Raw genomic sequence first — 14,136 nt, 5'->3', positions numbered from 1 at the left:
ATACTGCAACATGTGGTGATAATACAGCCATAGATTTGGTTAATGGATAAGCTAACACGGATCTTTTTCTCCCTTTATCTCTTTCTGCTGTCCTCTCTGGTTTTGTTTTGTTTTTTTGTTTTTTGTGTCTCTCTTCTGTGTTGCTTTGTTTTTTTTTTCAGAGCTTTTCATTCAATGACAGTCTCAGGTTCCCGGGCTCGTCTTCCTCCGCAGCCGTGACTTTCCAGTCAATGCACATCCCTAGCGTTTTCCCGCTAACAGAACGCCAACCTCAGCCCCAGCCTTTGACCGCACTGAGTCAGTCTCCAGCACCTTCTCAGCAGCAGCAGCTTCAGTCCCCTCTGCAAGCCACCAGACCCCCCAGCCCTCCGAAGGAAGAGCCCATCAAGCCTACTTCCCCGTCACCCTACGCTTTTCAAGGTGCCCCCAGCAATCAGGCAGCAGGACACTGCAGCCCCTTGTTTGTGTGTTCGGAGAGTGGCACTGCTCAGTCACAGCCCTCCAAAAATGGCAATGAGGATAATGAGCGTGGGGCCAAGTGGGGTGGAGGGAAGAGGACGGGGTTTTTTACACCTGAGGCTTTTGAGGCAGAGCTTTTGCGTACTAAACAGAACCCCATGTTCTCATTGTCCAGCTCACCACTGCAGGTTACTGAGGAGTTCATTGATGACGATCCCACTGAGATTTCCTTCTATGCCGGGGGTGTTGAGGCCTACTCTTATGGGCTGGAGGATAAAGTAGATAACTTTGATTTAATGGAGGAACTTGAGCTTAGCAAAAACCGGCTCTTTAGTGTTGGAATTGAAGATCTGAATGGGAACCCCAATCCCTTCCCTGACAGTATTGTAGGTCACTCTGAGACTAGTTCTTTGGTTAACAACCGCTCAGAGTGCAGCTCCTTGGATAACCTGGGGCTCAGCTCTGCAGGGGAGTCCATGTCAGCGGGCTACGGAGGCGCTGACACCTCCTCGCTTCGCCTGCCTGGGTCTGACATCCAGTCGGAGGCCAGCTCCATGGTCAACTTCCCAGCGTACTCTGTGCGCTCGGAGAGCAGCTCCGCGGTGCAGTTCAGTGACCTGGTGGAGCAGCTGGAGCAGCTCAGCTACCCGCCCACTGCCACAGAGGGTTCAGGGAATGGTAGCTCAGATTCAGACTCCGACTGGGGCTCTGACAGCGTCCTTCCCCCTGAGCAGAACCTATTTTATAGCAATCCTTTGACGGGAAACAGTGGAATCGAGGGGTTCCTCCTGCAGTGTCACAATCTGCAGGCTCTGACACTAGCAGACCCCTCTGGATCCCCACATGTTAAAATGTAAAGCACTTGAAGACAGTCTAGGGCTGTCCAAATGTAGAGATGACATTATATTACCGGAATTATGCTTCAGCGGGAAATCTGTGTGGTAACCGGAAACTCCTCTTAACCCTACACCATAACCTTCCACATCAGTCTCTGCGGGCTGCATTTCTCAAGAGGTGCACGTCTGGTTATGTGAAAGGTTAAGAGGAGTTTTTGGCTACATGGCAGATTTCCTACTGAAGCATAATTCGGCACATTTCACCATTGAACCAGCACTTAAAAGATGTTTGTAGTTGTTGAAAAAGATGGGTTCTTCTTCATCATCATCGCCATCACCTGAACTTTGAGGCTTCTCAGTGAAGACACCACATCATTTCACTTTGACCTTCCCCATACACAACTTTAGTTGCAGGCAGTGCTATAATCTTAGCTTTTATTTCCTGCCTTGTCTGGTTGAGGAGGTTCTTTTATTTTTAACATCATTCCTATCTTCTCATGGAATTTGGCTCTTATTTTTACGAGAGCCTCGAATGCCATCTCTTTTACAGTTGTCTTCTCTGTAACATTTAGCCTTTTAAGAGAAAATATTGAAATGCATTTTGGAAAAAAGCATTTATTTTGGAAGCTTTATCTTTTTAAGACACAACATGACTCCTGTTAAAACGCTAATGTACGCATTAGCATAGGACAAGTTATCCAAATTACCTTCCACTTGAATAGTGAGTGTTTAATGGAAAAGTTATTCTTCTGTGTGTAAAGTTGATCACTTGAGATGATGGTTTCAGATAATTTAAGCTTGTAAGTAATGCAGAATTTTTAATAATTTTCTACTTTTTAAAAAAAAATTCTGTCCTGACCTACAGGTTGGAATAAAAATGAGCTAAATGTACTTAAAGTACTTAACAAGCATTTAACTTCTTAACTACTTGTTTGTTTTTAAAAATAATATCTGGCACTTACTGGGCAGTGTAGAGTTTTCTGGTAGATGGTAATCTGTGTCTAATCTCAGGGTTGAAAAATGAAACCAATATTAGTCCCTGTTCAAATGAATATTAAAGCCCCCCTTTTTTAAAAAAAAAAAAAAAACCAAAAAAAAAAAAAAAAAAAAAACACAGGGCATGCCATTAAGTCTTTTTTTTTTTTTTCCCTGCCCCACTTGTACCTTGCTGCCACCTGCTGGCGAAAGTCAGCATTGTTCACATCCCAAAATCCCCAGCTGTGGTAGTTTTCTTTTGTTTTGATAGGTTTAGAATGTCTATATAATTATATTTTTAGAAAGCCAACACCAGCTAACATTTTAACTCAGCTCAACATAAAAAAAAAAAAAGAATGTAAACGGTGTACTGATGAGCCATTAAGTGCGCCGTTAGCACCACTTTCTACAGAATGAATGTATCACCTGTTTGTATGTAAGGCTTTAGTGTTTTAAACTTCTTGATTAACAAATGAAAGCAGAGCAATGAAGCACCTTTTCAAACATTTGATCAGACCTAAAAACTTACAGGAAATCCTTTTGATAACTTTTTTAGGAAACAGGGTTGTTTTTTGGGTTTTTTTTGCACATTTCTAAGTAATTTTATAGGAAAAATCCAGGCATTTCGGGTTATTAACACATCAGTGTGGACAGAATATTTCCCTGTAATGTTTGCTCGACTGAGATATATCTGGTGTAAGGATTTGTAAGGGCTGATTCTACATTTAACCCAACTAAGATGACGATGATACAAGCTTTGATTTTCATCTCTTTAATGTGCCCGAACTCAATTCTACTTGATTTTTCTGTACATTTTACAGAATCTCCTTTGTTGTGTGCAGCACTTGCACCTCAATGCAGTTTTTTTTTGTCTTTATTTTTTTGTAATCAGTAGACATCAGATGGGTAAATCTCATCTGTCCTCATTGTCATTTTGAAGGATGGGCAAAACACACCCAAAGTGTTTCTGCAGACTCTGCAGTCACGGGTGTGGACGGGTGTTTCTGTGTCACCATGGAGTAATCGTATTTTGCTTCAGAGTTTTCTGATCTGGAGGATTTGTCTTGATGGCTCTTTATTTTTATTTTTTTCTACCATGTGATTCTTCCCACTTAACTAAAGTTTTCATTAACGACTAGCTGACAATTATAACCAGCTAACCTGCACTTAGACACAAAGTAATCACACCATAATCCTGAACATGTATATTTTTACTAATCATAAACAGCCTGTACTTAATGTTTTGTATGTTTTTACTTTAAAGAATAAAGTAATCACTTTTGGGTACCATGAATGTCAGACTTAAAATTCTTTAAAGTTGCAGATTAAACTCAAAGGAGTAGTAATGGTGGAACACAAACCCTTTTGGTGTTGGATATTAGCTTAATGGTCAAGAACGTGGAGGATGAAGTTTACGTATGTTGCATATAATATATCTGCTGCTGTATCCTGACGGTGTTTTAGTTGCAGGAACAACTACAAATCAGTTTTTTATTGCGCACAAATCTGTCATTCAGCCAAAATGTTTGCATTGACTCATTAATATCCTACACTGACACCACTCCCTGGTGTGTTCAGAGTGTATCGCATGACACTCCAGGGATCCTGCTAACGTTATTAGAGGAAGAATTCGATATACAGCAGTTTTCCGTCATATTTGAGGCAACAGACGCACATGCTGTTGGGGGTTGGGTCGGACTTGTACACAAGATTCCTCAACCTAATTCCAGCTGTGTGTGTGTGCTCGCGCTCTCTGTTTGGACGGGCCTTGTGCCAAGTCATTCCACAGCAAACCCCCCATCCTCCCGCTGTGGAGCCCGACGTCCACTCCCTCTCCTCCCCTCGTGTCAGTCCCTGTGGTGGGGGGACTTCAAATAAACTATAAACAACTGTTTGCCCTCCAGACAGGCCGCATTCCTGATAACTCTTTGCATGAGCAATTATTTCCGGGTCGAGTAGTGAGTCGTGGAGCGGTCTTTTTTTTTTTTTTTTTTTTTTTTTTTTCTTTCTCCTCCCAGCCTCCCCCCCCCCCCCCCTTCCCTCTCTAATAGAAGTGGAAGAACAGCTGTGGTGACCCATGACTCTGTTAAGATAATGACCTGGCGTTTCATCTGCTTGTTTTGTCTCCTGATTTTCTGTGCAGAACAAAAGCAGCAGAGCCGGTTCTCTGCCGTGAATCGAGCCTGTGTAGCTTACTGTTTGTCTTCCTCGTAGAGGGCGTTTGAAACCAGGGCGGGGGGGGGGAAATGTGGGAACTATTACTTGCCTTTGTTGCCTTCCCTTTATTTGTGGCTTATGTGTGATGAACTTGGATTTGTTAGAATCTGTGGCTTTGTTTTTTTCTTTAATAGGAAATGAGATAATTTAGGGGTGGAAAAAATGGTTTGGATGAAGATCAATTTTAATAGTTGCGTACGGTTTCTGAAGGAGGTCAACTACACGCAGAGGTCTTGGTTGTCTTAAGCTCTGCCCTGAAAAGCTCATGTTTAATCTGTATAATTAGTTTTTTAACCCATCTTTGTTTTTATCCTTTTACTGAAATCTGACACAATATAAGGTGATATAAAGATAAGCATTTTATAATTTTAATTTTCCCTCTTCCACAGATTCAGTGGTGGACAGCCCTCAGCTCTCCCCCGTCGCCTCTAAAGGTCCCCTCTGCCTGTCGCCCTCCTTCCAGATGTCGAACCTCAGCCTGCCGGGCCAGACCCCGTCGCCCCTGCAAAGCCCCATCCTGAGCGAGGTGGGCAGCAATGCCAGGCTAGAGGAGGAGGAGGAAGGCAGGAGGAAGGTACACCTCTTACATGCCAATCCTTCCAACAACCTGCCTCACAACCCTAAAGCACAGAGTACACACTCACTCACTCACTCAGTCCCTCTAATTAACAATGGGATGGGAGGTTTTTTTTGGGGGGGTGTTCTGTTTGTTTTGTTTTGTTTTTTCAGTGGAGGGAAAGTTAGTTTTGCTTAAAAGTTTTGAGTTTTCTTTTTGACAGCACGAGTGTTAACTGATGTCTCTCACCGCAGCGATATCCCACCGATAAGGCCTATTTCATTGCCAAAGAGATTCTGACCACAGAGCGAACATACCTGAAGGACCTCGAGGTCATCACTGTGGTAAGTTTTTCTTTTGAAACTTTAAGGACATTTGGACAAAATCAATAAAAAATATATAAACAAAAGCTGTAGGAGCAAAAATGGGTAATCAATCTGAAATTGTGCAGTTCTGCTGTGTCATGCATGTATGAACTTCTATTAACATGATATCATTTTGCATAATACATGCACATGCAGTGTTTCCATGTGTAAAATTGAGTTTAACTCAGTGTGTTGCATATTGATGATGCTAATTGTTTTGGATGTTTTTCTTGGGGTTTTTATATTACTGGGTAATTCAACCTTCAGTCCTTAAGATGCGAAACTGGCATCAAACCCTATAATTTATATTTTCTGAAGTCCAATAAAGAAATAAAAGGCCTTCTATTTTAAATGCCATACCATTGTTTGTAGAATAGTTTTGGCTAATCTTACGAACACACTCTTTCCCATTTCTCCTTAATGTATAGTGAGTCAGCGTCAGGTGCTTTCATAGGTTGAATGTCAAGTTTTGGAATAAAATCCTCATGCTTTTAATTCTGTACCAATATATGACGAGAGAGAGAGAGAGAGACGGACACTGGCATCAGAATGAAATCTCAGAAAGCCAGATGTGTTGTAACACTGCTCCCCTTAAAGGCATTTATGCTTGTAGTCGACATGTACTTTTTCTAGCATAGTGTGAATTAGCATGGCCTTTGTTCAGGGCTCTGGTGGCGTGAGCAGTGCTTTGGATTGATGGTTAATGAAGCTGTGATGAAACTTTGCACATGCAAACTTAGCAAATTTTACTAAACTTGAATTTTTTGCAATCAGGTTTCACTGGGGATTCAACACATGCAGTGTATTTTCATGGTTACTGAGACATAAAGTTTATCCTCCTTCAGAATTGCTGCCTAAATAACTACATAGAGACGAGATTTGCTTTTGGGAAGGACGCTGTGAAGAAGAGTTGGGACACTTCAGCATCAGCAAGCGTTAAACCAGACTTGCCGTTTTCATTCACACCCATGTACTAACGGGACTTTTGCGTTTGGCTATTCCCAGTGGTTCCGTAGTGCTGTGATCAAAGAAAACGCCATGCCCGAAGGCCTGATGACCCTCCTGTTCTCCAACATCGACCCCATCTACGAGTTCCACCGAGGTTTCCTGAAGGAATTGGACCAGAGACTGGCTCTCTGGTAGGTGCTTCTGGTTGTGGGTGTTCAATGTACCTTGGAAGTTGGATTTTGTAACTGGGGAGTGACGTCATTGCAATTTAAAAAGTTCTGTGTTTGAGAGTGAGAGAAACACCATTTCATCAGGCAGGAGCTTCACTAATAAGAAACTCCGTACATGTTTTTGTTTGTTTTTTCCTAAGGGAGGGGCGTTCAAATGCTCATGTCAAAGGAGACTACCAGAGGATTGGCGACGTGATGCTGAAGAACATGTGTGCCCTTAAGGTAGGACAACTTCAGTTAGTTTAACATGTTTATTTATTCTTTCACAATTGGCTGACAAACAGAGTGACCAGAGTCTCGTTTGGTCTCCAGGAATTCACCAGTTATCTACAGAAACACGATGAAGTGTTAACAGAGCTGGAGAAGGCCTCCAAGAGGCTGAAGAAGCTGGAGACAGTCTACAAAGAGTTTGAATTGCAGAAGGTCTGCTACCTGCCCCTCAACACATTCCTGCTCAAGCCCATCCAGCGACTCATGCACTACAAGCTAATCCTGGAGAGACTGTGCAAGCATTATTCCCCTGCCCACCGCGATTATGACGACTGCAAGGGTGAGTTTTCTAAAGCTGCTTTTACGTCATGACGGTGATGATAATACCCCACCATCTCACAGCATCAGTCCTTTGTAACATTCGAATGCATCAACTAGTAGTAAGCAAGGGAACTGCAAATGGTAGCATGCAGCAAGAGCACATTGTCCCTCTGGTGAAGACCGCTTACTTTCACCCAATCAAGTATTCACAAGTTTATTCACTGCATATGCATTATATAATATGTAGTACATTTGTATAATATGAATTATGAAAATGTACAGTTTATAAGGTGGGGAAAGCTGCAGTCAGCTGACACTAAAGACGCTTGGATGAGTGACAAACGTTTCTCCCACTGAAAACGCTACGACTAACGCTATTAATCTGGAAATGCTTCAGTATATTTACTATCTTTGAGTGTTATCACAAGCAGGTTTGTAGTGAAATAGTCTAGTTTTATTCATTCTTTGAGACAAGATTAATACATCATATATTAATGTGTAAGAGAAATATTAAAACTTTCAAAGGAAACGGTATTCATGTGGAAAATCATTTCCACTTTACTTGGTCGTCACTGTAGCAGGAATGTGATAAGTCTGCCATGTATCATCTTCTGGTTATTCATTTGTCTTCCCATACAGAGGCTCTGAAGGAAGTGGCGGAGATAGCCACTCAGCTTCAAAGCAGTCTTATCCGGCTGGAGAATTTCCAGAAGCTCACAGAGCTGCAGAGAGACCTGATCGGCATCGAGAACTTGACTGCACCAGGCAGGGTGGGTGCAGTGGCACAGAGCGAAGTGCAGGAAATAAGTGCATACAATCTAACAAGGTTGTCTTTTTTTATTTTTTTTACAGGAGTTCATTCGAGAGGGGTGCTTGTACAAGCTCACCAAAAAGGGGCTACAGCAGAGGATGTTTTTCCTGGTTAGTTAAAAACAAAATCTACTTCCACTTAACGTCTAAAGCTTCTAATCATTGTTAGCACTTTTTAATCTTTGCCTTCATGTCTTTTCAGTTCTCTGACATGCTCCTTTACACAAGCAAAGGTGTTACAGCAACCAATCAGTTCAAAGTCCATGGACAGCTGCCCCTTCATGGCATGATAGTGAGTCTGCAGTCTCTTCTCTTAACCTCTGCCATCCTGTTTTAACCATTAAAGCTCCCAATAAGACTCTGTAGTTAGGTTTACACAAAAGCTAACATCTCATAATCAGGTACTCCAATTCTTCTGACACACAAAGTGTTGAGAAGGGAGGGTGAGGGTCTCCTAACTTTACATGTCTCTGCTTTGCTTCTGGCTGCAGCTCATAGTGTTGGATGCACCGGTAAGTCCTCTGAGCTCTGCCAGCTTGGATGCCCAAACCGACCCTTCTTTCCTCCCATGCCCATGTAGAAAAAGCAAAAAGCTCATCTCAAGACAATAGACTCCATATAAAAAGAAATGGAAATAGCCTCAGCTTTTGAAACATGAAGCAAATGTTTAAAGCCTAAACTTGCATTCTTTCTAATGGCCAGCAGGGGGCAGTGATTCTGATTCCAAAAAGAAGTAATGCTGCATAGAAATCTGAGAAAATGAGCCTGCTTCTCACTTATGACAGCATTACACACTCCTGTGTACCTAATACACATGTTTACTAAATTATCAGCTATTTTACTTGAACTGAGACTTGAAGAATAATTCAGTGTGACGACTTTGTGATGGAGAAGTTTCTGCTGGTTTCTCAGTCAGATCCACCCCTCCATCATCTGTACAGGTTCAAAACACTGAGGTGGTGACTGCCAAAATGATCACAAATCAATGGGTGATGTCTTAATGGCTACATCCATTTTTTTTTTTTTTTAAATTAAATATACAGTGTTTACTCAAGACACACAGACATGTCGGCCTCTGCCTGTCATAACTACTCATAATTCTATACAAATAAATACAAGGGTGAACTATCAGCAGGGCACGGTGATGTGTGTTTTGACTTACACATGGATATCATTAGGATATGAAAGATAAGATGACCACACCACAGTTTACCTCCAGACACATAGATGCTTCAGTAGAGGCTCTTTCCCAGGTCTCGCTGTGACTCCAGACGTTTTACATTTGTTCTCCCTTTCTGCTCCTGATCTGAAACCATTCATGGTGAAGAACATTATTTGGATTTCACCCGTTTCCTCCATCTAGCTTGCATTTTTGCTTTCTTTTAATAGTTTCCTTTTTCTGCTTATAGGTAGAAGAAAGTGAAAATGAATGGTCGGTGCCTCACTGCTTCACCATTTACTCTGCTCAGAGGACCATTGTGGTGGCTGCCAGGTAAGACTAGGAAGGGGAGAAGTTGGAGTAGTGGCATGTGACTGTGCATGCAGTGAACAGCACATTTGTGTGTATCATGTACTTCCAGTCCCATGTAATTATTACCATCACAAATAAACATCAAATAAATGCAAGTAAATCTAATGCAGATCCAAACAGGTGTTCTAAGTGAACCTTCAGCAAACACCAGGTGCCTGAATCCAGTCAAATACTGCTCCTTTTATTGGCACGAGTGATAAATATGTGTGTTCACTGTAATATAAACATCATTACCTGAGCCATCCACTGTAAACTTCCATCAGTATAAGAGTCATGTTTCTGGTTTGCCTTGACCTGCCCTTGTTAGTATAGTAGTCTGAATACTTGGTGGGTTTTTCCTCAAAGTAAAGTGGCTTATGTTATTTTTGGCCTGTCAGACTTCATTGGCCACATCACCACATTCTTACATCTCTAAAGTTCTTATGGTCTTGATTTAAAATCTCTACAAATTCAGGCCAAAAGCACAGAAACGAAGAACCCTGTTATAATAAACTGGAAGTATCCCAATAATGTGTTACGTCATCCTCAGTTCTCTCTAAAAATGTGTCCGCAACGCCGTAATTTGTCTGTTTGTGATTTCAGCTCTAAAGTGGAGATGGGAAAGTGGATTGAGGATCTGAACTTGGCTATCGACATGGCCAAGAAGTCTCAAGAGAAATCCAGCATCTTTCTTGACGCTGGACTCAGCGATCGCTCCAACCGTAAGTTTTCTTTTAAACTCGATACCTACACAGCCTTGAGTGTAAATGTGTGTTTTTGTGGCTATTTTGAGTTTTTTCTCAGCTTAGTGAGCAGAAAATCCCGTTTGGACACAAACACCCCAAACATACTGTTAATCCCTCCCCCTCCTCTCCTCTACACAACTTCCTGTCCTCCATCCTCCCCCCTTAGGGTCGTCCGACGAGGTTTCTCTGGAGCAGGAGTCTGAGGATGACATGAACTCCTCCCGCACTTCACTGGACAAGCAGACGCACCACCGTGCCAACACAACCATGCATGTGTGCTGGCATCGCAACACCAGTGTGTCTATGTCTGACCACAGCCTGGCTGTGGAGGTACTCCTCCCCTGCCCCAAATTACATGCAAACACTGCCATTTACATACACCAGCATGCACACGACACACACCAACAGCACGTACATCAAACCTCCCATCTTCATACCAGCATCAGTGGAGTGAGCGGAAATGGCTTTGCATTCTGTTTTCTTCTGAACCCTTTAACGCCTTTTTAAATGCTCATTTTTTCCACCTTTTTCCATTTTAAGTTCTTTAAGGCTCTAACAGTCAATTTCTCCTTGATAGATCATCTTCTGTTCTTTATGTGCATGCAAGAACCTTCCTCTGACACTGGCTTTTCACCCCACAGACCTGAAGGATTTCCTAACATGCTCTTCTTTCCACTTCTCAGAGCTAACATGCTAACACTTTTTTCTGCACCCTCTTGTTCCTTTTTTCCCCGCCTCTCTCTCTCTCTCTTCAACCTCCTCCAGTCTTCGGTTCTCCGGCTATCTCACCAGAACTTCCTCCTCGCTATCTCCTCGGTCAGGGCCAAAGACCAAATACCATCACACATGTTTGCTGGTACCGAAACCAGAACCTCTCTCTCACTGATTACCTCCGCATGAACCAGGTACTCGATCCACTGACCCGAAAGAGAATACTGAGCTACACATTGACCGTGTTCCCTCCCTAAAGTCATAAAGAGTTAGAATTGATGAAGAGTGATGTTGGAATTCCAAGAAATACAAACATCTTATTTGTCAATTTATTGCTAGAATTGCTACTTTGTGTCCCAGGAGATGCATTCAAAACAAATTAAAGTCTCCATTTCAGTTTGGATCTTCCTACCAAAACAAATAATGTTAAATAGAAGAATTATTAGAAGTAAAGCACGCAAAAATGAAGGCAACACGAGCATTTAGATAATGAAGAACGGAAAATGCATAATTTTAAATACCAGATTGAGAAGTTGGAAGCAGAGCGAAGGAGCCAGGCTACCTCAGGCTGTGGAGCTTGAGACTCTTTATTCAAGGGTTGTGTTTGAGCCTCACATTGGGTAATGAAATTTTAAGCACTTTGGTCAGGAAAACTAGAAAAGTGTTTTAGCATTTTAAAAATGCCAGATATTTATTTCAGTCTCCAAGTGTCAGAAAGAAAAACAGCTCCACGGCTAATCTCCCTGTTGGGTAGACTCCTTAGTGTACTGAATAGAATTATATAAAAATTTAACAGAAGCATGAAAGCAAAAATGGTTTGTTTTTTTAAGGTTTGGGTTTTGTAAATCAAAATCTGAATCAGAGTTTAAGCAAGAACTGATATGCTCATGCTTGTATCTCTCCTCGGTTGGACTAAGATGGTGGCGGTTTCAAATTTTTAGATGCAAATCAGAGCTGAGGGCTGTGTGTTGGCAAGCCAGAGTTTACTGTGCCAGGAAGGTCTCTCTTTACCTAGTTAAATCACCATGGTAATGGTGAACAAACTGAATAGTCTTCTTGGCAGCTAACGCAGAAGCACATTAGCAAAAACAGCCGAGTTACAACCACTTGTTGATGAAACGGAGGGTTAGTGAGGCCGTGTATCACATGGACGTGCATGAGCAAAACAAAACTACTGTTATAATTACTACAGATCAAACTCCACCTTCAGAGCGCCAGCATGCATTAACTCTTTCACCTTAGAATTAACACACAAACATGCATTATCTACAGATCACATGAATGAAACTTTAAACTCCAGCATTAAATCCATTTAATTTTAGCAATCATCAGTGTCTAACCTTGTTCCTTTCTCCTCTTTCCTCTGTAGAACCAGCTCTCGGGTTACCTCCTGAGGAAGTTCAAGAACAGTAACGGTTGGCAGAAACTCTGGGTCGTTTTCACCAACTTCTGCTTGTTCTTCTATAAGACACATCAGGTCAGCCCTCATAGATCTGTGACAAAGATCGAGCCCACGTAAAAGCACGTCACTGAGGTGTCTGTCGATGTCTCGTTTGCAGGACGACTTCCCGCTGGCTAGCCTTCCACTGCTCGGCTACACGGTCAGCACTCCCGAGGAATCGGACAGCATTCACAAGGAGTACGTCTTCAAACTTCAGTTCAAGTCTCACGTATACTTTTTCAGAGCAGAGAGCGAGTACACCTTTGAAAGGTAAGTTGATTCAGGTCAGTTGATTCCTCCAACCGTGCAGTTCTTCATCCATCAGATTACAGTAGCATGTCTGCTCTTCACAGATGGATGGAGGTGATCAAAAGTGCAGCCAGCACTGCAGGCAGGATGAGCCTCCTCATACCTAAAGGAGGTCCCATGGAGATCAACGGAAACTGAAATGAGCGTCGTGTATCTGGAGGCTGGGCCTCTGGGGCATCAGAGACTTGTCGGTGTCATTTCTATGTGAAATAGACATTTAAACATTAACAAATGAAAGATACTGCCAGTTTCAAGTGTTAACATTTTTCTTCTTGATTCTAATGGTCTCTGCATTTTGCTTGATTAATGATGTAAATGGTAACATTTGTCCCACTATACAGGATATAATGAAAGGGAGAGGTGTACATTATGAGCTTTTTTTTTTTCCTGCATATGTTGTGCTCTTGTTTCTTTGATCGCATAGACTGATGGGAGATGCTGTTTTTATGGGACCAACACAAAGGGCTTAAATTCAGGTTTTCTGAAGGACTGAAGCTTTACTGGGTACAGTACTGTACCGGGACTGACTGGGATACAGATGAAATACAGTATGTGGGGAATGAAGGTACTGCAAATTGTATGTGCTCTCTAAACTGTACTTTGAAAGCGCTGAGGGCATTAGTGAGGAAGAGGTGAACGGGAAGGTAATGAGATGCTGAAGCAAGTGGGAGACTCGATGATTTGGGAAGTTTTAGGGAATTCACGCTGCTGCGAGGAAGCGGATTTGTTGTGGGCAGTATTTTTCTATACTCTGAGGCCAGACCTGATTGCTTTATTTGCTCTGAGTGGGAGAATGCAATCAGTGTTTGAAACTTTTAAAAGGGAGCTGTTGTGTTTTATGCGCCTGGTTAGTTTGGCAGCGTTAAGGTCAGTCTGGTGCTACGTTTCTCTCTTTTAATATCTCATGTTTCCTGTTTTTATGACCCATAGGGATTTACTACTTGAGGACATGCTGTGCAACAATTTTTTTTTTCTAGTGTTTACTTTGTGAAATTTGCAGATTTTCCTTCTAAAAGCTAAAGAGAACATATTTTTAAGTAATTGTTTGAGGATGACTTGCCACATGTCAGACTTTTACACGAACGGGAGCTGCACAGATAGTAGTGTAGTGTTTTACATGAATCCATGGTATTATTTGGTTTATATATTTTTAAGAAGACTGGAATCTTGTCGCTCTGTGTGTGTGATGTGTTTATTTTTTTTATTTTTTTTGTGTGTGTGTGTGTTTGTGGTGAAGCCAAGCGTGCAGTCCTACTTGCACCTCCCTCCCCCTCCCCGCCTCTGGAGCTTAAAGAGAAAGTGATGATGGAGGTAATCTCCGAACCATCAGGCATTCTGTGCGAGTAAGAGGCAGACTCTGCTGCACACTTAACATCCAGTATGTTATTCCTATTTATTGTGTAGGATGTCGTCAGGGCCAGGCTCCTGAATACACTCATGTAGTCTTCATGTTATTCCATTTAAAAACCTAACAAATAAAGCATAATTTGAA

General features: G+C 42.1%; 1 protein-coding gene across 2 annotated transcripts in view; it reads left to right on the top strand.

Annotated features, from left to right (window-relative positions):
- The window catches only part of farp2 (FERM, RhoGEF and pleckstrin domain protein 2), a 30,474-nt gene extending 16,338 nt beyond the window's left edge, over positions 1–14,136 (top strand). Inside the window, exons 13-27 of one of the 2 annotated variants that reach the window (XM_085397347.1) lie at positions 162–420; positions 4,877–5,013; positions 5,298–5,387; positions 6,414–6,547; positions 6,727–6,808; positions 6,899–7,136; positions 7,757–7,887; positions 7,970–8,038; positions 8,130–8,219; positions 9,337–9,419; positions 10,041–10,159; positions 10,350–10,513; positions 12,264–12,371; positions 12,454–12,605; positions 12,689–14,136. In XM_085397347.1, the coding sequence (XP_085253473.1) occupies positions 162–420; positions 4,877–5,013; positions 5,298–5,387; positions 6,414–6,547; positions 6,727–6,808; positions 6,899–7,136; positions 7,757–7,887; positions 7,970–8,038; positions 8,130–8,219; positions 9,337–9,419; positions 10,041–10,159; positions 10,350–10,513; positions 12,264–12,371; positions 12,454–12,605; positions 12,689–12,782 (1,950 nt within the window). In that variant the 3' untranslated portion in view covers positions 12,783–14,136. Of the gene's footprint in view, positions 1–161; positions 421–4,876; positions 5,062–5,297; positions 5,388–6,413; positions 6,548–6,726; positions 6,809–6,898; positions 7,137–7,756; positions 7,888–7,969; positions 8,039–8,129; positions 8,220–9,336; positions 9,420–10,040; positions 10,160–10,349; positions 10,514–12,263; positions 12,372–12,453; positions 12,606–12,688 lie in introns of both variants that reach the window. The other variant, XM_085397346.1, reaches the window with a different exon arrangement.

The sequence above is a fragment of the Rhamphochromis longiceps genome, linkage group LG23 (genome assembly GCF_057381845.1).
Source record: "Rhamphochromis longiceps isolate RC_006_pf linkage group LG23, R_longiceps_female_GT1.1, whole genome shotgun sequence".
NCBI lineage: Eukaryota > Metazoa > Chordata > Actinopteri > Cichliformes > Cichlidae > Rhamphochromis > Rhamphochromis longiceps.
Note: the sequence above shows the minus strand (reverse complement) of the source record. Positions and strands in the feature narration are given on the sequence as shown.